We start from the raw sequence: 23881 nt of genomic DNA, 5'->3' as shown, positions 1-23881 counted from the left end.
TTTTTCAGTGAGCCTCGTTCCCCAGCTTGTTCCCACAGACCCAAAAATTCTCATAAGTGCTTATCTAACTGCTTTTTGAAAGCCACAACTGCATGTGCCTCTATAACTGAATAGACCATTCCACATTCTAAGCACGTGTTTTATAATAAACATTTTTATTCATTTTACATCTGGTGCTTCTGCCAACTACCTTAAATTTGACCCCTTTGGTTCTCCGCTCTTCCACAAATAAGAACAGTTCTATTTACTCAATCATGACATTTCTTGATTTTGAAAACCTCCACCAAGTGTCTTCTCAAACTTTTCTTTACCAACATCAATCTGTAACAAAAGCTATACATCTCCAACTATTCCACCAATCTGTCAAAAACCTCTGCATAGTTCATAATTCCTATTTTTGTCATTCACGACTGGTCCTGTTGAGATTCTGGTCAAAGGTATCCTTCAGTGTATCAATAGTGGGGGATTCAACTAGAGTAATACCACTGAATGACAAGGGGTTATGGTTGGATTTTCTTTTGTCAGAGATAAGTGTTGTTCACCATTTGCAGGTTGCTTACTACTTATCAGCCCAGCCTGAATGCTGTCAGGTCTTGCTACACTTGGGCAAAGACTGTTTCAGTACAGAGTAACTATGAAGAGTGCTATCTATGGTGCAATCATTAACAAAAATCCCCACCTCCCTTACGATGAAGTGAATGTGAATGATGAAGCAGCTGAAAATGGTTACACATAGAACACAATCTAGGGAACTCAGAAAGGGCTCTTGTGGCATAGTGATAAGGTTCCAACCTCACAGTTAGCAGGCCTGGGTTCAAGTCCTACCGTTCCAGAGATATGACATATCATATCTGAACAAGCTGATTAAACACTGAGGTACGATGATTTACTCCTGCTATGATATTCTGTGGCTGAGATGACTGGTTGCTGTTCTAACAACCACAACTATCTTCCTTAGTGGTAAGCGTGACTCCAACCAACTGAAAGTTCTCCCAATGATTCCAAGTTTGCTGGACTCCTTGATGACATACTCGGTCAAAAGTTGCCTTCATCATCAAGCATGATCAGACTTTAGCAAATCCGTCCTGGCTTTCCTTAATTAATCTGCATTCAAAGTGGATGTTAAATTTTGTCCCAATTACTATTTCTAAAGCTTTTCTACCGCAAGGTTAAATGGACAGATGAGTAGTTGCAGGATTCATCCTTATAACTTTTATCAAACTGGGTAATTGGAACACTGAGGTACAATGACTTATGATTCAACTTCAAAATGGCTGAAGTCTCATTATGGAGCTGAGAATGGATGGCACTCCAAAACAACACACACTAATTCAAAGTTGTAAAGAAATTAACGTGGATTACAAGTGCAAGTCCTGAATTTGAACTCTAACCTTCTGTCCTGGCCAACAGCTGTTGGCACAACAAATCATGATAAAAGAACAGGATCTTGCTCAGATGGGCCATTGGGCTGAGAAGTGTCAGATAAATGTGAGGTGCTACATTTTGGGAAAGCAAATCTCAGCAGGACTTATACACTTAATGGTAAGATCCTCGGGAGTATTGCTGAACAAAAAGACCTTGGAGTGCAGTTTCATAGCTCCTTGAAAGTGGAGTTGCAGATAGACAGGATAGTGAAGAATGCGATTGGTATACTTTCCTTTATTGGTCAGAATATTGAGTACAGGAGTTGGGAGGTCATGTTGTGGCTGTACAGGACAATGGCTAGGCCATTGTTGGAATATGCAATTCTGATCTCCTTCCTATCGGAAAGATGTTGTGAAACTAGAAAGGGTTCAGAAAAGATTTACAAGGATGTTGCCAGGGTTGGAGGATTTGAGCTAGAGAGAGAGGCTGGACAGGCTAGTACTGTTTTCCCTGGAGCGTCGGAGGCTGAGGGGTGACCTTATAGAGGTTTACAAAATTGTGAGGGGTATGGATAGGATAAATAGGCAAAGTCTTTTCCCTGGGGTGGGGGAGTCCAGAACTAGAGGGCATAGGTTTAAGGTGAGAGGGGAAAGATATAAAAGAGACCTAAAGGGCAATTTTTTCACACAAAGGTTGGTACGAGTCATAGAATGAGCTGCCAGAGGAAGTGGTGGAGGCTGGTACAATTGCAACATTCAAAAGGCATCTGGATGGGTATATGAATAGAAAGGGTTTGAAGGAATATGGGCCAGGTGCTGGCAGGTGGGACTAGATTGGGTTAGGATATCTGGTCGGCACGGACGGGTTCGACCAAAGGGTCTGTTTCCATGCTGTACATCTCTATGACTATAACAGATTCTCTCATCATAATCGTTTAGCTGTCTGATGAACTGTGCCCTACAAAACTCCGAGAGTTATATTTCCTGCACTGTACTCCAACATTTGTAAGGTACTTTGGGACATCCCAAGGTGATGCTAGTATGGGATTATTACACAATTAGAGAAACATTTCCAGAAAGGCTCAGACCTGAGAAGGTGGAAGATAACTACATTAAAGACAATAAATGGCAGCATTTTAGTAAACTCTAAATCTCTCAAAGTCCCTGAAAAATGTTTTTGATATCAGGCCACAAATAGTTGTATCTTGAACAGACAGAACTTGCAGTCAAAGGATTTTAGGAGATTCACATTGGCATGGCCAGAAGGAAAGATAATCAGAAAAGTTCCATTGATGGTAGAGAATTCAAGAAACTCCCTAAAAAAAACAAGGAAAATGGCAAGAGATGTTCTCTATTCAGGAACCTATTACAGACGAAAAATTACTAGTACATACAAAGCTGGATCTAACTTAGAAGAATACGAATTGGTGTAGACCATTCAGGCCTATTTCACATTTAAGTAAGTTATGGCTATCTGCACAATTTCCACATACCTGTCTTTGGCCCATATCCTTTAATACCTTTGGTTAAAAAATTATCCATCTCAGATTAAAAATTAATAACTGATCTTACTGTTGTTTGGAAATAGTTCTAAATCTCTATCATCTTTTTGTGTAGAAGTAATTCCTAACATTTCTCCTGAATGGTCAGGCCTTAATTTTTAGACTGCGCCCTTAATTCTAAAATCCCAACCAGTGGAAGTGGTTTATCATTATCTACCCTCACTTTTTCTAAGATTTTGATTAGATCACCTCTCAACCTTCTAAATTCTAGAGAAAACAGGCCAAATTTGCATTATCTCTCCTCCCAGATTAACCCTGAAGTCCAGGTATCATTGTTGTAGTCCCTCCGAGACCAAGGTATCCTTCCTAAGGTGGGGTGCCCAGATCTGCAACTGCAAGTGGGATCTAACCAGAGTGCTGTATAACTTCAGTATAACCTCTGCAGCCTTGTACCTCACACCTCTTCTTATAACAGTCAGCATTCCATTCAATTTCTTGGATTTTTTTTTAACCTGTTCATGACATTTTCAAGATCTAAAGTTCAGCACCATTTGAAACTCCTCAGACACGAAAGCAGTCCGTGCTCAAATGCAACAAAATCTGGACAATATCGAGATATGGGCTAACAAATAGCAAGTAATATTGACACCAGAACAATGCCAAGTAACAATCATCTCCAACAAAGACAATCTAACATCGTTAACTGACTTCAATGGTGTTAGAGGGTAATCCAAGATGGAGGATGGGAAAAATTTCTGGCTTAAGACCTGCTCTTTTTTTTGAAGTATTTTAGGTGTTGGAGGTGACTGAGGTGTCAGTGGGGGAGCACTTTGGGGCCAGCGACCATAATTCTATTCATTTTAAAATAGTAATGGAAAAGGATAGACCGGATCTAAGAGTTGAAGTTCTAAATTGGAGAAAGGCCAATTTTGACGGTACTAGGCAAGAACTTTCAAAAGTTGATTGCAGACAGATGTTCGCAGGTAAAGGGACGGCTGGAAAATGGGAAGCCTTCAGAAATGAGATAGCAATGAATCCAGAGAAAGTATATTTCTGTCAGGGTGAAAGGAAAGGCTGGTAGGTATAGGGAATGCTGGATGAGTAAAGAAATTGACGGTTTGGTTAAGAAAAAGGAAGCAAGCATATGTCAGGTACAGAAAGGATAGATCAAGCGAATCCTTAGAAGAGTATGAAGGAAATAGGAATATACTTAAGTGGGAAATCAGGAGGGCAAAACAGGGACATGAGATAGCTTTGGCAAATAGAATTAAGGAGAATCCCAAAGGGTTTTTACAAATATATTAAAGAACAAAAGGGTAACTAGGGAAAGAATAGGGCCCCTCAAAGATCAGCAAGGCGACCTTTGTGTGGGGCCACAGAAAATGGGGGAAGATACTAAATGAATACTTTGCATCAGTATTTACTGTGGAAAAGGATATGGAAGATATAGACTGTAGGGAAATAGATGGTGACATCTTGCAAAATGTCCAGATTACAGAGGAGGAAGTGCTGGATGTCTTGAAACAGTTGAAGGTGGATAAATCCCCAGGACCTGATCAGGTGTACCGAAAACACTGTGGGAAGCTAGAGAAGTGATTGCTGGGCCTCTTGCTGAGATATTTGTATCATCGATAGTCACAGGTGAAGTGCCGGAAGACTGGAGGTTGGCAAATGTGGTGCCACTGTTTAAGAAGGGTGGTAAGGACAAGCCAGGGAACTATAGACCAGTGAGCCTGACCTCGATGGTAGGCAAGTTGTTGAAAGGAATCCTGAGGGACAGGATGTACATGTATTTGGAAAGGCAAGGACTGATTCGGCATATATATGGCTTTGTGCCTGGGAAATCATGTCTCACAAACTTGATTGAGTTTTTTGAAGAAGTAACAAAGAAGATTGAGGAGGGCAGAGCAGTAGATGTGATCTATATGGACTTCAGTAAGGCGTTCGACAAGGTTGCCCATGGGAGACTGATTAGCAAGGTTAGATCTCATAGAACTCAGGGAGAACTAGCCATTTGGATACAGAACTGGCTCAAAGTTAGAGGGTGGTGGAGGGTTGTTTTTCAGACTGGAGGCCTGTGACCAGTGGAGTGCTACAAGGATCAGTGCTGGGCCCTCTACTTTTGACATTTACATAAATGATTTGGATATGAGCATAAGAGGTACAGTTAGTAAGTTTGCAGATGACACCAAAATTGGAGGTGTAGTGGATAGCGAAGAGGGTTACCTCAGATTACAACAGGACCTGGACCAGATGGGCCAATGGACTGAGAAGTGGCAGATGGAGTTTAACTCAGATAAATGCGAAGTGCTGCATTTGGGGAAAGCAAATCTTTACATAACTTATACACTTAATGGTAAGGTCCTGGGGAGTGTTGCTGAACAAAGGGACCTTGGGGTGCAGGTTCATAGCTCAGAGTATTGAATACAGGAGTTGGGAGGTCATGTTGCAGCTGTACAGGACATTGGTCAGGCCACTGTTGGAATATTGTGTGCAATTCTGGTCTCCTTCCTGTCGGAAAGATGTTGTGAAACTTGAAAGGATTCAGAAAAGATCTACAAGGATGTTGCCAGGGTTGGAGGATCTGAGCTACAGGGAGAGGCTGAACAGGCTAGTAGTGTTTTCCCTGGAGCGTTGGAGGCTGAGGGGTGACCTTATAGAGGTTTACAAAATTATGAGGGGCATGGATAGTATAAATAGGCAAAGTCTTTTCCCTGGGGTCAGGAAGTGCAGAACTAGAGGGCATAGGTTTAGAGGGAAGATACAAAAGAGATCTAAGGGGCAACTTTTTCATGCAGAAGGTGGTACGTGTATGGAATGAGCTAACAGAGGATGTGGTGGAGGCTGGAACAATTGCAACAGTTAAGAGGCATTTGGATGGGTATATGAATAGGAAGGTTTTGGAGGGATATGGGCCGAGTGCTGGCAGATGGGACTAGATTGGGTTGGGATATCTGGTCAGCATGGACGGGTTGGACCAAAGGGTCTGTATCCATGCTGTACATCTCTATGAGTCTAGAATTGAATCCCTCATCATTGACATTCTTTGGCTTACTGTTCACCAGAAACTCAACTGGACTCTCCAACTCAAGTCACAGGCTAGGAATACTGCAGTAACTTACTCCTGACTCCCCAAAGTCTGTTCACCACCTCAAAGCACAAGTCAGGAATTTGATGGAATACTTTCCACTTGCCTGAATGGGTGCTGCTCCAGTGACACTCAAGAAACTTGACACCATCTGGAACACAGCAGTCTGCTAGAATAACACCACATCCACTCCATCCACCACCAAGGCTTAGCAGCAGCAGTGTACAAAGTTAAAAATCATAAGGTTAAAGTCCAACAGGTTTATATGGAAGCTCTAGCTTTCGAAACGCTGCTCCGAATCACCTGATGAAACAGTGCTTCCAAATAAACCTGTTGAATTATAACCTGATGTTGTGTGATTTTTAACCCCAATCCAACACCAGCGTCTCCAAATCACAACAGCAGTGTGTGTACTATCTACATAGTGCACTGTAGAAATTCACCCAAGATCCTTCGGCAGCAATTCCAAACCCACTTCCATTTAGAAGGACAAGGGCAGCAGATACATGGGCACATCACCACCTGCAAGATCACCTCCAAGTCCCGCACCACCTTGACTTGGAAATATATTGCAGTTCCTTCACTGTTTCTGCTATCTGAGAGCATCGTAGGCCATCCTACAGCACATGGACTGTAGCAGTTCAAGAAAGCAGCTCACATCACTTTCTCAAGGTCAACTGAGGGCAGACAATAAAAAGAAAATCTATGTGCCCAGGGCCCAAGTCTCTTCAGCCATTCACACTCTTTAAAGCACAAGTTCCCGTGATAAGAACCCAGAGGTTGCTGCTCAGCCTGTCAGCAGAGGCTCCAAGCATTATTTAATGCCAACAGTTAATGTGAGGTAAACGTAAGAAGAGACTAAAACTAAAGACTAAATATAGTATAAAATGCAATACAAAATGTTCATGTACAATATGTAACAACAGCCACTTAGCATGGGCCTTTTGTGGTGACACTAAATACAACATTTTTCAGGGAAAAAAATATAAAAGACCAGTAACACTAAAATCGTCAATAATTGTCCCCCCTCCCGAGGAGGAGGAAACCTGTCACCCTCACTCACAGTAGCCTGTAAGTGGCGCCAGTCCTTCACCAACGTAGCTAACCTCTGAAGTGTCACCACACTCGGACCCAACCCCGACGCCACTCTTCCAAGCTAACCGGGAATGGGTAATAAATGCAGGCGTGAAGTGTAAAAAAAAGACAGTGGCGGCGGGGAAGAAGAAGACGCCATTGGCATCGGCTATCACCTCCTCCAGGTGGAGCTGCGACGCTCGCTGTGAGGCCAGATGCAGGAAGCAGTCTTTGATGTTGCTGAGTCTCAGCTGCATGCACGCGGTCCCGGCAGCCAGCATCCTACCACGCGCTATGAGCGGGCACGGCTCGCGACGCCTATACCGTTAACCGCAGCATTCCACTGATTCGAACTCGGCCTCCATTCTGCGGCACGAGCACCAGCTGACTTCCGTCTCCTGAAAACTGATCCCCCTCTCCTCCCCTCCCTCCCGCGAGGGCCCTTCGATTGACATCTGAGCGGCCTATCAGGTGCCGAGCTCAAGGGAGGCGGCGCTCCTCCGAGGCGGGGCGGGTGTGGAGCCATCGTGTAGTCGGTGCTCGATTGCGATTGTCTTCCCTGTGGCTGAAGATGGCTGTTCAGGCTCCGGAGGTGTTCAAACACCATCAGCAGGAAAATGTCTGCTTCACTCGACCCAAGTACCGAGAGGGTCGGAGGTTGAGGGCTGTCAAAGTAAGTTCGGCGTGAGTATTTCGTTTGCTGCCTAGAATATAATTTAGGGTTTGTGGAAGAACTTGACCTTGCCCCGCAATCCATTAATTGGGAGGATTGCGTGAGCCTGTTGTTCAGTGCAATGTATTCTCTGTGAGCATAGTCCTTACAAACATAGGTGTCTGAGACCGTGCAAAAAGGCCTGCTGGAAAGATGCGGATATTTTCGATTTCTTTTGGTTCTTTGGGAGGCGTTTATCGTTTTCTTGTTGAGACTGAGCGTGATCGAAAATTTTAATAATTTCACTGCTAAATGACCTAACTTCAATGGCAAAATATTGCGCTGGATTACCTCGCCTGACAGAATTCTGTCCATCCTCAGTGATTTCTTTATCGTTTGTAAACAGTTCGTTTGGTATCTAAACGTAAGAGGGTATAAACAGGCTATTTATTTTAACCCTCTAAGCGCTGGAATACTTATTGTTGTCGAGAGATTCACTCTCGAACACATCTATAATTATTCTAATAGTTCCCTTGAATGGTATCCTAATTTAAGCATTGACTCCCTCCACCATAATGACAGTGTAACATACAAGATGTATTCAAGTAACCTCCTCCAGGATGTGACACTAGCACCTCACAAAACTATCAGCTCTATGACACAGAAGGATAAGGGCAGTAGTTACGTGGGAAGCCACCACTTGTAACTTCTCCAAGCCCCACATTGTGTTGACTTGAGGCTGTACTTTGGTTCCTTTACAGTCGCTTAATCAAAATCCTTGAACTGCTTTCGTAACATTGCTGCTGAAATAATTAAACCACGTGAATTGCAGCAATTTGAGAAAATAGCTCAGCACCACTTTTTCAAGGGCAGTTAAGAGTGGGCAACAAATCCTCATCAGCAATGTTCACATGTAGTAACATGTTTTAAAATTCTGCATTTAGGAACTGATGATGGTTTCCAATTTCATCATCACTTTTCTGTCATACAGCTGATTTTGCAGACCTCTTATTTTTCTTTTACCTTGGAAATACCACAATAAGTATGTCATCCAATGTATATCCAATGACATCTCTTCAAATAGCTTTAGGACATCACTCATCCAACAGACCTATCTGTGAACCTGAACAACAATTTGTCATTGCTGTACGGGAACACAGGAGTCATGGGCACGAAAAGTCTATCCGGCCCTTCAAAGCTGCTGTATATTTAGTAAAGTCCTGGCTGATCTGATTGTGGTCTCAATTCTACTTACCTGTGTGCCAACCATAACCCTTGATTCCCATGTCTGTCAATATTCTATCCACCTCTGCCTTGGATAAATTCAGTGAGCCAGCTTCAGCTGCTTTCTGGAGAAGATAATTTCAAAGATTTGTGATCTCTGTATGTTGGGAATAGAACATAACGTTAAACCATGTAGAATTAAAAATGCTTTATTGAATGCATATAACTATTGCAAAATGGCAGTTGATTTAAAAGCACAAATTGTGGTAAATGCATTTAAATACAATTACAGAGACATGGCGACAGAGTGACCAACATTGGAAATCGAATATTTGCAGTTTAAGAGGGATAGGCAAAAAGGAAAAGATGTGAAATAGCACTCTTAATAAATGATGGGATCAATAGATTAGTGAAAGAGAATGTTGGATCAAAGAATGAAGACTTAGAATCAGTTTAGATGGGGCTATAAATAGAGTCAAAAAGTAAGGGGCATAAAATGCTTTCAAACTATTTATAGACCACCAAACTCAACAGTTAATATTGAGCACAGTATAAATAGGATATTAGAGTTACATGTAATTGTAATAATGGATAACTTCAGTTAACACAGAAGCTGTGTTAATCAAATAAGCACTAATGCTAGCGAAGATTCCTAGAGTATGAATAACGTGGATTTCCGGAGCAATATGTTGAAAAACCAACTAGAGATTCACTCTTGGTGCTTGTTTCCCAAACAAGGGACTTCGAAATTCAGAAATTAAAATAAATTAGTATTTAGAAAGTTAGCTTGATTTAAGATTGATGAATTTATGAGCTTCATCTCAGAGTATTGAACGATCATAAATCATTTGGCCCATCGAGTCTGGTCCATCATTCGATCGTGGCTGATATGTTTATCAACTCCAATTCTGCCTTCTGCCTGTAAACCTTGATCCTATTACTAATCAATAACATATCTATTGGGGTTGGTTAGCATAGTTGGCTGCAAGGCTGATTTGTGGTGCAGAGTATTACCAACAATGCAAGTTCAATTCCTACACCAGCTCAGATTACCTTGAAAGCCTTTTTCTTCTCAATCTTTAAGGTGGCACAGTGGCTCAGTGGTTAGCACTGCTGCCTCACAGCGCCAGGACCGAAGGGTCTGTTTCCGTGCTGTACATTTCTTTGACTCTATGACCCTGGTTTGATTCCCGCTTCGGACGACTGTCTGTGTGGAGTTTGCACTCTCACTGTGTCTGTATGGGTTCCCTCTGGGTGCTCTAATTTCCTCACATAATCCAAAGATGTGCTGGTCAGGTGAATTGACCATGCTAAATTGCCCACAGTGTTAGGTGCATTAGACAGGGATAAATATAGGGTAGGGGAATGGGTCTGGATGGGTTACTGTTTGGAGGGTCGGTGTGGAATTAATGGGGCCAAAGGGCCTGTTTCCATATGGTAGAGAATCTAATCTAATCTATCTTGTCTTAAATACGCTCAATGACTCAACCTCCACAGCCTTCTATGCAAGTGAGTTCCACAGATTCTGGCCGAAGAAATTCCTTCTCATCTCAGTTTTAAGGCCCATTTCCTCAGTTTAAGCTTCATAGTTCTAAACTCCAAATACAGATCTAGAGTCCTTAACTGGTCCTCATAAGATAAGCCCTTCGTTCCCGGGATAATTTTTGTGAACCTGCTCTGGACCCCCTCCAAGGCCAGCACATCCTTCCTTAGATACAGGGCCCAAAACTGCTCACAATATTCCAAATGCAGTTTGACCAGTGATACAGTCTCAACTATACATCACTGCTTTTGTATTCTAACCCTCTCCAATTGAACGTTAATATTGAATTGTCTTTCTAAATGCCAACCAAATCTGTTTGTTCAACTTAGGAGTTTGGTTCAGCAATCTTTTAAGTCCCTTTGTGGCTCGAGACAATGTATACCGTAGTGCTTTTCTTTCAAGGTTCTTTAAATTGTGGAAAGTATCCTTGAACTGGAAAGTAGCAATTGTAACCTTTACTTTATAGGTAGGAGGAAGAGGGAGAATAGAAACCTACAACGTGTTATTTTAATAGTAGGGAAGACTTTCGGATCAATTAGAAGGGATGTAATAACTGGATATTTAAATAAGAATGCTATTATTTGGCAGACTCAACAATGATTTATGAAAGGGAAATAATTCGACAAACTTGTTTGAGTTTTTTTTGTGAGGAATTTGAAGAGGCAGGGGTAAGTTAGATCAGTTGGTTGAATGGCTGGTTCGCTGTGCAGAATGATACCAGCAACATTGGTTCAATTCTAACATTGACTGAGGTCACTACAAAGGATTCTCCTTTTCAACCTGTCCCCCTTGCTTAAGGTGTGGTGACTGTCAAGTAGAGCCACCACCAGTCAGCTGTTGCTAATGAGAGAGTAGCTCTGTGGTTTGTAGAACTATGGCAACGTTTTGCTTGGACAGAATTTCACATTGACCCTAGTCTTCCTGAATCTCCCTCCGATGCTGGTACCTGTAACCTGAGCTGCCTCTTGGGAATGTCCTGTGTGTCCTTCCACCTGGCATAGAGGTACTTCTTGAGTCGGCTGCTGCTGCACACAATCCACTTTGACTCCTTTATCGACCACCTGGACCACCTTGGTATGATCTTTGTACCACAGTACAATGAGGATCTGAATGAGGACTGTCTATACAGGAGTCCTGATGAGGTGGAGAGTGTTGCACACAGCAATCCCATGTAACTACAGTAGTTCACGGACTCCCAGCCCAACTGTTTATTTTGCAGCACTGTGGAATCTGGACCGTGTATATATTACTTGTGGGTGACTACATAAAATGAGATGATAAAATAAAATTATTGGAAAATCTTTTGTTTGCACTTCAGATCCACACTCTTGATTTTTAGGCATCTGGTGCGGAGGAGTATGGACGAGTTAGAAGATCTCGTGGGTCTACTCCTGGACCTGGCCAAGTTGACTATTAACAGGTCAAGAGAGTGGACTGTAGAGAGGGTCATAGCTGCTGATTATTTGCCTTTTTGTGCAACTATTTCATGCTTGGATAGAGTTCTTGCAATGTCCACCAATACTTTCAATGCTTTCAGAGTGGGGGTAAAGTGCATAATCTCCCCTTCCAACTCCATTTTGATTTGGTACCCCTCTCTTCCCCCGTCCTCTCTCTCCCTTTGATAGTTGGCATTGTCCCTAATGGGCTTTGCAAGTAAATTAATCTGTTGAAAACGGGTGATTTATTGGTGGTGGTTAATCAATGAAAAATTACCACAGGTGATTTGATGATAATGGAAAAGAGAATATTCAGTTTATGTAAGAACATGTCTGTTTATATAAAAAAAAGAGCTGGGTTCAGCTACGTTTGTATTTGGGTGGCATTGGAGAGGGAGCATGGGGTGTCTACTAGTATACTGTGCCTTTAGGTAAAGGTGGGTGCCACAGCAGGTATAGTGCAGTATCTCCCCTTCAAACTTTATTTTGATTAAGTCCTCTCCCTCTCCCTAGCTTTTAGTGATCTGCATTGCCCTAATGGGCTTTGCATGTAAATTAAACAATTGGGAAACATGTGTAATTTACATGTAGTACTAATAGATGAAAAATTATCACAAGTGGTTTGACAAGGTAAAATACACATTTGTGAGCAAGAACACTTCTGGGTGAAAAACAGCTGGGTTTTTCATAGGGAATGGAGTGCATGATTATCCCCTCTACATTATTTTGATTTAGCTCCCTTACTTGTATTCCCTACTTTATTGCCTTTTATTATTGCTGCACTGCCCCTATGGACACTACTTGTATTTTGTTATTTGTTAATAAATTAATTGGGTTTTTTGGTGGTGCGTCTTTCAAAATTGGATAAGAGTTGGGTTCTTCCTCCATGGGGAGTTAATTTCTGGCCAGGGACAGAATTAGATGGAAAAGGTGGAAACTGGTGTTTGTGTTAAACTATAGATTTACAATAAAACCTTCATAAATCTCTAAAATCGCATTTGCTACATCAATCAACATATAGATATCAGTCTGTAAAACAACCCTATTTTTATTCCATCCCGAGACATGTAACTACAAAGTGAACTGTGGATTCTTCAATGGTCTCCTTTTGACTATTTGCTTGCAGAATGTCTGTACCCTAATAATTACAAAGTGTTTATATAACTTGAGTTTTTTTTCTGTCCATTCATCTTTGTGTTTTGTCTGTTGCTGTAGATCTGAACGCATCAATTTTATTTCCACTCTTTACACTATCACTTTTTGCTTTTTTCAATCCCCCACTTAGAACTCTTGATTCTCTACATTGTGCGCTTTTAATTTCTCTTCCATTGTCCCTTCCCAAATCCTGAATCCAACCTTTATGTCCTTTATTTTTCTACTCTGCTGCAGACAACTCTTTCTTCAGTAAGCTACAGCTTCCCTTTGTGTTTCTGATATCCTTCAAAGGACACTGAGGCTCTGTAGCTGACTGCACCAACATCATGGCCTGAATGGAAACCTGATTGAGGGGTTGATGAAGCCTTTTCCATCTGGCTGTCATCTCCATTACTTCTAGTGATAGTATCGTAAATTTAATCTTTCCCTCTACTTCTTTAACAAATTTTCATTTTATGAGGGTCTTACCTTATTTCTTGCCTCTTATTAAAAGTTTGCTGACTACTTCCCACCCAAACACAGTAGATGTGTTTTTTCTCACTATGAAACATTCACCAAATGAGACTTGTACTTGTATGAATTATTATGCTTCTCTCCACTGAGTTTACTGTCTCGTGATAATTAATCTCTCTCTCTCTCTCTCTCTATTTAAACTCTCCAATCTATGTTCATGGCCAACCTTTTCATCTTACCTCATGTGGTGTTGCGACTATCTTTATATCAGTTCTAGTTAAGAGCATCTCTAGTCAATTGTATTGTTTCCATTTGTGTAGACTAATTAGAATAAAGCACTCTCCCAGGTCACTTGCAGTTGCGCTTTCAAAATCCCAACTGACTTGCCATTTGCTCTTCAAGTACCACAAACTTTCTGCAGGTACCAAACTACCCAAACAAAACTTCACTCTATCTTTAATGTCCTTGTCTGCATCAAAATCATGACTTGTGCTCCTTCATCTGCTTCTTAAGTCCAAGAGATACAGATTTGACCTGGTATGACATTTATTTTTATCTGCTAAACTGATCATTGAATGAAGAATAACCCTGGGTTTTTTTTTTCTCCACAGCAAGTATCTTCCTAATCCACTGTCATTGGCTTGAAACTAACTTACTTTTTTTTCTACTATTATAAAATCTCCAGCATAAATTGGCTGTCTTATGTACATAATTGCTAATTTCATAAACATAATCTAGCTGTGAACCACTTTGCATGCTCTGAAGTTGTGAAAATTGTTTTATGAATTAAAGTTCATTCTTCTATCATAAGTTTAATCCTTAGTTCTGCTCAGTCCAGCACGCTGTGGCTGGAATATATTGAGTAATATTTAGTCAAATTATCATTGCCTAAAGTTCAATTTGATACCTAAAACGAAACTGTTTCTCCTTTTGAAGATAATTTTTCACAGGAATTGCAAGAATACTGGTTAGACATGATAATATTAGACCTTATTTATTAGATATTAAAATCCAATAAGTACAAATAATGTTGACTTCTGCTTCATTGCTTGACAACTTTGTCAATCTAAAACGGGGCTTCCATAAGTGGTAGTCACATGGTCCCATATCCCTCTGCTATTCCTGATGAAAGGTTTTTGCCCAAAACAAATTTCCTGCTCCTCAGATGCTGCCTGACCTGCTGTGCTTTTCCAACACCATACTCACGACTCTGATCTCCAGCGTCTGCAGTCCTCACTTTTGCCCATATCCCTCTACATCATTCCTATTCATGTACTAATCCAAATGTCTTTTAAGCATTGTAACTGTATCCACACCTACCACTTCCTCCTGGAAGTTTATTCCTCACACAAGTTGGGACGCCAAATAGGGTTGCGAGCAGATGTTTTGAGATGCAACCTCTGAAACAGCAATGCCCGCCCACATCCAATTAATCTTCTATCTACTGCTTTGCTCAATGTGGGGTTGCGACAGTTTTCAAGCCTTAAGTAGGATCACTGTGGGCAAACTCTGGGAACTACTAAAGCAATAAAATAGCGTTGACAATAGTGAAATCACTAGCTTCATATTTCCCTCACATTAATATTTTTAAATGACCTAGGTGTACACAATAAATCTGGAATCGAAGCACCTGCTCATTCAAGGAGTGCCAGCTGTGGGAGTCATGAAGGAGTTGATCGAACTCTTTGCATTATATGGAACCATTGAAGAATATTCTGTATTGCATGAGTACCCGGCCGAGGAATTCACAGAAGTTTATCACATCAAATACCAAAGATTACAGAGTGCAAGGTAACAAACTAGGATAACTTTCTTGGTGTTGGGGGGGAAAATGCCTTAAATTTTTATTTTGTACAGCAGCTTTTTATTAACCGGCACCCTATCAGACCAGTAGTGTACCAGTTGATCAAGAGGTCCACATAAACAATGTAAAAACACACATTAAGTAATAGAAATTTAATGCAGGAGATATACACATCATTGTTATACTTTACTTGCACCCTAAACCACTTTTTAAAAAGCCTTAAATAAAACATACCACGTAAGTGGTTTCCCACATGCACCCTTAACTGACGACTTGGATATTGCGGTGATTGCAATAATACAGCAAACTTCCAATATTTTGGTAAAAAATATTTTGCTGGTTTATCGAATGCTGGTTCTTAATGTGTAAGTTAAGACAGCTTGCAGTACCTTTTTATCCAAGTTAAAGAATTTTTGTAATTAATTTACTTTGGCTAGTATCTTAATAAAGTCACAAGTTATCAGTTTTATTTTTATCTCAGGATCTGAATCATACAAAATGAATTACGTTTAATGTACTGTAGAATATGCATTTTGGTTTAAGATTGCAAATTAATGGTAATGATTGTGAAATCTTAATCTGTGGTTCAATCTTGGATATAGCCTGAAATTCCATATGCTTGACACTTTTCAAATAAAAGTAATGGTATCGGTAAAAGTCTGTATCAAATTTGTATAATTTTTAAAGAAATATGGCTAGTATTCAGTCTCAATAAACGTAAACATAATATCTGTCAAGTAAAACCAGCATCTATTTGCCAGATAATTTGGAGTTATTCCTTTACTTTGTTATTGGTATAAATGAAGGCACAAGAGACTCAAATTTTGAAAGCTGCAGTTATTTTAACTGTATCTTAAGTTTCATTGGTAGTCTTGTGGGTGATAAGTATGCTGCTATGTTGTGATGTCAATTAGATTTCACACTTCTAAAAATTCTGTATCTTTAGCGGGACATATCTTAAACATATTTTGTTTATGTAGAAATGTTACTTCCTGTAATCTGGTGAGCTAAATGTCACTATTTGTACATTTTCCTCAAAGTAAAATTTAATGTAATTTTATTTCCTACAAATTTCATTTTCATAAAGTATACCACACTGCCTAATAACTGTATATAACCATATATTTTCATTTCTCAGAGTAGCAAAACGTAAACAGGATGAGCGAAGTTTTTTTGGTAGCTTGCTTCATGTGTGTTATGCCCCAGAGTTTGAATCCGTGGAGGATACCAGAGAAAAATTAAAAGAGAGGAGAAGGTACATAATGAGGGCAACAAGCAACAAAGGTTTGTTCATGGAATACTTTTTCATTAAGGTAGCTTTCCTTCTATCACCAAGGTGAAAGCCAAAGATTGTCTGTTTCTAAATATGAAAAGGTGATTGGGATTAGCCTTTTCAAGTTTTTTTTGAACAAATACATTAATCTTCTCTCAGCAAAGCATTAAAGTTTACATGCTTCAGGTACTCAAACACAATTTTAACTAGTCCTCAAAATAATTAGTTTGTGTCTATTTGTTTCAAATATTTGGAAGTACGCAAAGAGTGGTGCTGGAAAAGCACAGCAGGTCAGGCAGCATCTGAGGAGCAGGAAAATTGATATTTCAGGCAAAACCCCTTCATCAGGACTGAGACTGAGAGCGTCAGGGGTAGAGAAATAAATGGGAGGGGGTGGGGCTGAGGCTGAGTAGAAGGTAGCTGAGAGTTCAATAGGTGGATGGAGGTGGGGGTGAAGGTGATGGGTCGGAGAGGAGGGTGGAACAGATAGATGAGAAGGAAGATTGACGAGTGGGACAGGTCATGAGGATGGTGCTGAACTGGGGTAAGGTGGGGAGAGGGGAAATGAGGAAACTGGTGAAATCCACATTGATGTCATGGGGTTGAAGGATCCCAAGGTGGAAGTGAGGTGTTCTTCCTCCAGGCATCGGATGGTGAGGGAGTGGCAGTGGAGGAGGCCCAGGATCTGCATGTCTTCGGCAGAGTGGGAGGGGGAGTTGAAATGTTTGGCCACAGGGTGGTGGGTTTGATTGGTGCGAATGTCCAGATAGCTTTGGGAATAGTGGTGCTTAATTTCCAGTGCTCTACTACAATATTTATTTCTCATCTCATCACAAATTTGATAAGGCTATATAATGAGATGTTACAGAATCCTTGGTTTTATAAATACATGCATAGAAAACAACAAGAAATTCTGTACTCATTTTATAGAACACCAATTAGGGGACAGCTGAAATATTGTGGCCACCTATCGGCCACACCTTCAAGAGGGTGCATACGTTTTTTTGTGGAGTGATACATGGGTTTAAAGCCTTGACCAGAGTCAACTTGCTTGGTTTGAATTTCATCCAAAATTTGGGAGACCACTGACCCTTTTCTCCAACAACCAACCAATCAGAGTATACATGCCAACAAATCAGCACTTTATTTTCATACAGTGTAAAATGTTCCTTTTGAAATTTGGTACTGTTGTGATTCTGTCTTGATTGGTATGAAACAAAATAGCTTTAACAGCATCTCTCGCTTAACATCAATATAAAGTATTTTGTTACAAGAGTAATTGTGTGAACTGCATCCTTTCCCATTGAGTGGAGAAATTTAAGATGGTTTAATTTGTGTGTAATATCATGAAGAATTTTGATAGTCTAAATAAGGACAAACTGTTTCTAGTGGCAGCAAATTTGACCAGAGTAAACAAAGTTGAGATATTTGGTCATAAAATCAGAGGCGTAAAAGAGAAACACAGTATTGATCTGAAACACACTGGCTGAAAGTGTCATGGAAGCAGATTCAATATAAGTTTCAAAAAGTTAAAGATAAATACTTGTGCAGGAAATTTTGCAAGCACTAATTAATGGAACTAATTATACTTCACGTGTTAGGCCAAATGTTTGCCTTCTATGCTATATTATTTTATTGTATATGGATAACACCATTGATCCATGACATTAACAGTGATTTAAATTAGCTGTAAGTAAGCAGTCGGATTCATGTGCTGCCATAAAGCACTTTACAACCAACAAAGTACTTTTTGAATTAAAGTCATTTAGTTTGTGCAACATCCGGACCTGGAGTGTTTAGCTGAAGGTTATTTGAAAGCTGTCAGTTTTGTGAGTATTCTTGTGAAAAAAATTTCACAGGACAGAAACTGGGGAGAATCATTTAAGTCAGAACGTAAACATTTGATGTACAGGTGTAATTTGTCGGGATTTGAATAAGGTGTTAGTGTGTTGGGAATTGGTTTGAAACTTTGTTTAAAAGTTTTCAACCTGTTACATGTCCACAGTTTCTTTAAGTTTGTGTAATAACATTTACTTCACATGTTAGGCCAAATGGTTGCCTTCTGTGCCATATTATTTTATTCCTTGTCTATGGATAACACCATTGATCCATGACATTACCAACGATTTAAATTAGCTGTAGATAAGCAGTTTGATTCATGTGCCATCATAAAACGTCTCAAAGCACTTTACAACTAGTGAAGTATTTTTTTGAATTGTAGACATTGTTTGAAACATAGCCAACTTGCACACATGATGCAACAAATAACAATGTGAGAAAAATTAGATAATTTGTTTAGAAATGTGGTTGAAGGTGTTATTAGAACTCACCAATACTTCCTCAGAAGAGTGCCACAAGAACTTCTAAGTCTACCCAAAAGGGCTGAGGAGCCTCAATTCAATCTCACCTCAGAAATGCACTCCATTATACGTTTAGGCTCAACGTGGAATAGGATTTAAATCTACCACTTAAGATTCCACTCTTAAGATTGCTACCAACTCAGCCTTAAAATGTTTATTCTAAGCAGAATAGTGAAGGGGTGTATCTGTCTGTAATGTAGTACAGCAGTGCCAATTTCGACAAAAATATCATATTGGGATGTCATATGATAGTTGCATATATCATGAACGTATGTAGTTTTTTTTAAACTTAGTTTTTTTTCATATTTGTACTTTCAGATATAGATCTATACAAGGGAGGAAAGAAAGTCATAAAACCAGCTCCATTATCAAATACTGCAAAGGAAGCATTTTCCGAAAAACCTGAGCATTATGAAAGTTTGGAATCCAACCAGATGATGTGGAATATAGGTTCCATATATAGTTACCCAATGCCATTGCCACCATTTCAACCAGATAATCCAGCACCTTCATCCACATCAAGTTTCAGACAAGAATGTCCTCAAATGCCTTCTTCATATGGAACATTATCAAAAGACATTCCTCTTAGTGCAGCAAACCAATCATATTTTGAATCTAAGTTACCTTGTTTTCATGATCAGCATTTGGACAAATCTTGTGATTCTAAGGATTCTTGGAGTTCAGAAAGAAAACCTTGGACCCCTAATATTGGGACCTCTGTCTCTAAATTTGTCCCCAGAACTACACAGCTGCAGAGCAGGAAGAAAATAAATCAAGAAATGAGCATTAACAAATTTTATGGATTTGATACTGATAGTACTACAATGGAATTTGGACCAAAGCTTCCAGAAATGCCAAAGATGGACTTGGGGGATACTTCCTTAAATGTGTCTGCAACTTTGATCAGGAATAAACTTACAGAGGTATGCATTATATTGTGTTAAGTCCAGGATAGAATACTGGGAACAAGGTAGCCAAAAGTGGTGAGAGGAATGATAAACCATCTCCTCCTTATGCGCATGCTGAAAATTAAGTGTCATAAATGTATCCAGTCAACATATAGGATTGAGTTACGTTTTGTTAGCTGCATTTAATTTGGCTGCAACTAGATTGCTTCCATGTACGTGCACATACAGAAAGGTTCAGGCTTATTTGAACACATGGGGGGGTAATTATCTACATGGACTGATTGGGTTGAATAGTTTGTTTCAATTTTATAACTTCTATATGTTTCTACATTTCAGGAACTAACTAGAAACCTTACTTTGTTTTGATTTGAAAAATTTTAGTTTTCCCACGAATCCTCCAATTTTTCAAAGAAAAGCAAGCACCAGGTGACGTGTGGGATTTTCATGTGGGAAGATGGAGAGGAGGCTAGTGTTGTGACATAGCTTTCAGGAGGTGCTGCTCCATATATCCTATTGGATAGCTCATGACTAGAGCACACAGGCTTGGCAACAAACTAAAAAGCCAGAAGATTTGCGGATGCTGTAAATCAAACAAAAACAATACTTGCTGGAAAAGCTCTGCAGGTCTGGCAGCATCTGTGAAGAGGAAGGGTCACTGGAACTGAAAGGTTAACTCTGATTTCTCTTCATAGATACTGCCATACTTGCTGAGTTATTCCAACTGTTCCTGTTTCAGGGAACAAACTACTTGACTTTTTTTTTTACAAGTTAACAGATTGATGTGTGGTTGTGTAAACCTGCAAAGGAAATTTAAAAAGAATATTGAAAAGATGTTAGCTCTCGAATTTTTTTTGTGACATGTTGAATAAGGTTTATAGGTGAGTTTATAGTTAAAAGGTTTTCTTGTTTTCACTAGGTTTTGTCTGCTTCCACAAAAGAAGCTGAAGTATTACAAATAAAAGCTCCAAAACAACGTCGAAGAATCTAAAGATGAGATCCCTGAAAGATAGAAGAAAAAGAATTGCTTTATTATTATATGCTATGTCACATAAGTACTTCACATACAATGTATTGATTTGATTATTGGTAGCTCTTGCTACTTTGAAATGTACCAATCTATTTTATGCATAAGGTAATTCCAGAAAGACCACAGTGTTACCTGAAGAATTACTGGACATAATATTTAAGAGAGGATTAATATTTGAGAGGAAGGTTACTCCCCGGCACTGTTTTCAAAAGTGCTCTGTGATCTTTAATATCTATTGAACAGTCAGGAAGCCACCTCCGTTTAATGTCACTTCAGAAGAACTGTATCTTCTACAGCAATCCTTCAGTAATGTACTTGTATTGCCTTAGGTTTTATATTCAAGTCTTCACATAGTACGTCACTCTACCAATTACTTTGGGAGGCCAGGCCTAAGAAGTTTAAAGAGTAAGTTTATATGGAAAATCAAATTTACCAGAATAAAGTTTGGTTATGATTTAGAATGATGATGATAATAATAGTGAAGGACAAAGAACAAAGAGACTTGAAAAACCACAAACATAAGACAGGTATGGAAAAAAGAGAGATGCGATTAACAACAGGAAAAAAAAATTGAGTTGTTCAACAATGCAAAAACAAATATATTGTTGAACTTATGCAGAGTGATAGACCCCATAAGAAGAGAATACTTTAGTGAAGATAGGTACACTTTAATTTTGCACATGAATAACATCATGAGAGATTAGCTGAAGTCAACAGCAAAAGGCTTTTGATACTTTTCAAACCTATGATATTAAATTACTTTAGAAATAAACGTCCACACCAAGTTTGCTTGTTTTTACAAATAGTGTAATTTCCGTAACTATTTCTAAAATAATGATAAAGATGGAACAATGAAATGTTAAATTGCTGATGGGAGGAAGGAAATTATCTAATGCCATCAAAAATGTATTATGATTTGCTTGTTCCAGCTTATGGTTGAGTTGTTATGGTGCATATTATCCATCCCTAGTTGACTTGCAAATGTAGTGGTGTGCATTATTGAATGGCTGCAAACATGTGATAACTGATTATGTCAGTTAGATAGGGAACTGTATGATATCATGGTGCCAGAGTTTCAATAAAGGACCAGCTTTGACTCACTCAGTGGTAGCCATCACACAAGACTTTTTAAAAATGAAAGTTAGCAATACAGTTGTAAATGTTTTCTAGATTTCCAATGTCTTAGGTTATATGAGCTACACGTTCTGTTATTCACTGTCAACCACAAAAATGCAATATGTACGTCATCTGATACTTTTAACGTTGTTCTTATGGCTTGTGGTTTTTTAATCCTGTGTGTTTTTCTTTGAATTCTTTTGGGTGGGAAAGATATGTAGAAAACATTTAGGGTACTAATCCAGAGAACATAAATGATAACATTACTGAATCAGTCTTTCTTGTGTGTTCTTATAATTTTTCCTATTTTTTGAATTTAAAGTTATTCCCACTTACTGTGGGGAGATTATTAACAAAAGTTATACTTGAGTCTAGATACTAGTATTCATAGGCTCCCAAAAAAAATTCATTTTCTGTGCTAGTCTGAACTTTACTGCAAGAAACCAAAAAAACAGAACTGAAAGGAGCACTAAATTTCTATACATCCAGTGAGATGTGATTTGATGCAAATGATTATTTATGTGTTAAATGTATTAGCAGCTTAATCATGAGAATAACATCCACTCTACGAATTGCTTTTCATAAGTAATTAAAAATAAAAATGTAAAATTATTTTCAAACTTTAAATCATGAAATTGGTGTGTAAAATTGTAAAATGGGGGAAAGCACAATGACATCTCTTTAAAAGAAATTGCTTTTTATGTTAGATATTTAAAAACGAATGTCTATAAGCTGCTAATGCCTGAATTGACACAATGAATCAAAAAGCAATGCAGTCAGTAGACCCAAGCAGCATTTGTACCCAGACAACAGTTTAAATTCAGCCAATTAATTTAGCAAGGCACTTGGAGATTAAGGGCCAATTGAATTCAAATCTGATGGTGTTGACAACCTGAAATCAATCATATTATAAAAATTTGATTTGTCATAGGAGGTATACAACAGAGGGGCAATTAGACAGCGAGGAAAGAGCCAGTTGTCATTTGAAGCGAAAGCAAGCCTGCCATCTCAGAAAGAAATGCTGGGTTCTGTCGAGAAATCTCCATGCTTTCTAAAAAAGCATCAAATCTATAAATGTACACAGCATGTTTAACAAATATTCTTGACACCAGAAAATTATTGGGAAGGTGTTCAGAACAGAAAAATTACAGAGAAAACATCACCGACAGTAGAATCAGTGGAGGGATCCATTCTGTGTGAACTTTGAGAGGCTGAGTTTTAATTTATTGTTCTTATTAATTAGATTTATATAAGTGGGGCCTGTGTTATGGAATGTGGTGCTACTGTCTGGGTGTTTCGGTTTTAATTATAAGAAGGGTGTCGACCTCCACTTTGTAACAGATTGGACGCTTGAGTCCAGGCCTTGGGGATTAGTGTTCTAGATCTTTAAATAAAGCTTACGTTACGACGCAGCAGAAAGCCCTCTGCTGATTTAAACCAGCCACACAGAAAAAGTTCACCTCACGCAGTAATCTGTTTAAAATTTGACAGGCAAAGAACTGTCCCAGAGGCCATTATTTAAAGTAAAAATTAACAATTTTATTCTTGTAGTCCAACAGAGAATATTAAAACTAACAACTATTTACAACACCTTTCTCTTAAACCTATCTTTTACCTCCCACTCTACAATATTGGTCCAATTAAAAAAATCCCAATGAAGATTTTTTAAAAAAATCACATTTCAAAAACCAGTCAGCGTTGTCAATTCTCTTTGTAGTTTTTCCTCTGTAGATTTTTTCTAGTTCACTTAAAATGTTTTGCTGCACAAGTTTATAGACCGGTACCTTTCAGAGAGTGTTCTGCTGGCAGTCTGAACTTGTTAGTGGCTTGGCTGTTTTCCTACTAATTGTTCAAAATGTCTAGTTTTATACCCCAAAACATTAGATTGTTTCACTGGTTTTA

At 39.2% G+C, this 23881-nt stretch overlaps 2 protein-coding genes across 3 annotated transcripts in view; one reads left to right on the top strand and one right to left on the bottom strand.

Annotated features, from left to right (window-relative positions):
- Positions 1-7437, bottom strand: part of pex1 (peroxisomal biogenesis factor 1) — a 101746-nt gene extending 94309 nt beyond the window's left edge. For both annotated transcript variants that reach the window (XM_060824671.1, XM_060824670.1), the window contains exon 1: positions 7205-7437. Coding sequence is in view for 1 of the 2 variants with exons in the window: in XM_060824670.1 (XP_060680653.1) it covers positions 7205-7309 (105 nt within the window). In the remaining variant the exon portion in view is untranslated. The remainder of the gene's footprint in view (positions 1-7204) is intronic.
- A 124-nt stretch (positions 7438-7561) lies between these two features.
- Positions 7562-22216, top strand: rbm48 (RNA binding motif protein 48). The gene is made up of 5 exons (XM_060825403.1): positions 7562-7701; positions 15092-15282; positions 16434-16579; positions 19247-19851; positions 20753-22216. The coding sequence occupies exons 1-5, from the start codon at positions 7600-7602 to the stop codon at positions 20822-20824; spliced, it is 1116 nt and encodes a 371-aa protein (XP_060681386.1). The 5' UTR covers positions 7562-7599; the 3' UTR covers positions 20825-22216.
- The last annotated feature ends 1665 nt before the right edge of the window (positions 22217-23881 follow it).

The sequence above is a fragment of the Hemiscyllium ocellatum genome, chromosome 5, assembly GCF_020745735.1.
Source record: "Hemiscyllium ocellatum isolate sHemOce1 chromosome 5, sHemOce1.pat.X.cur, whole genome shotgun sequence".
NCBI classification, from domain to species: domain Eukaryota; kingdom Metazoa; phylum Chordata; class Chondrichthyes; order Orectolobiformes; family Hemiscylliidae; genus Hemiscyllium; species Hemiscyllium ocellatum.
Note: the sequence above shows the minus strand (reverse complement) of the source record. Positions and strands in the feature narration are given on the sequence as shown.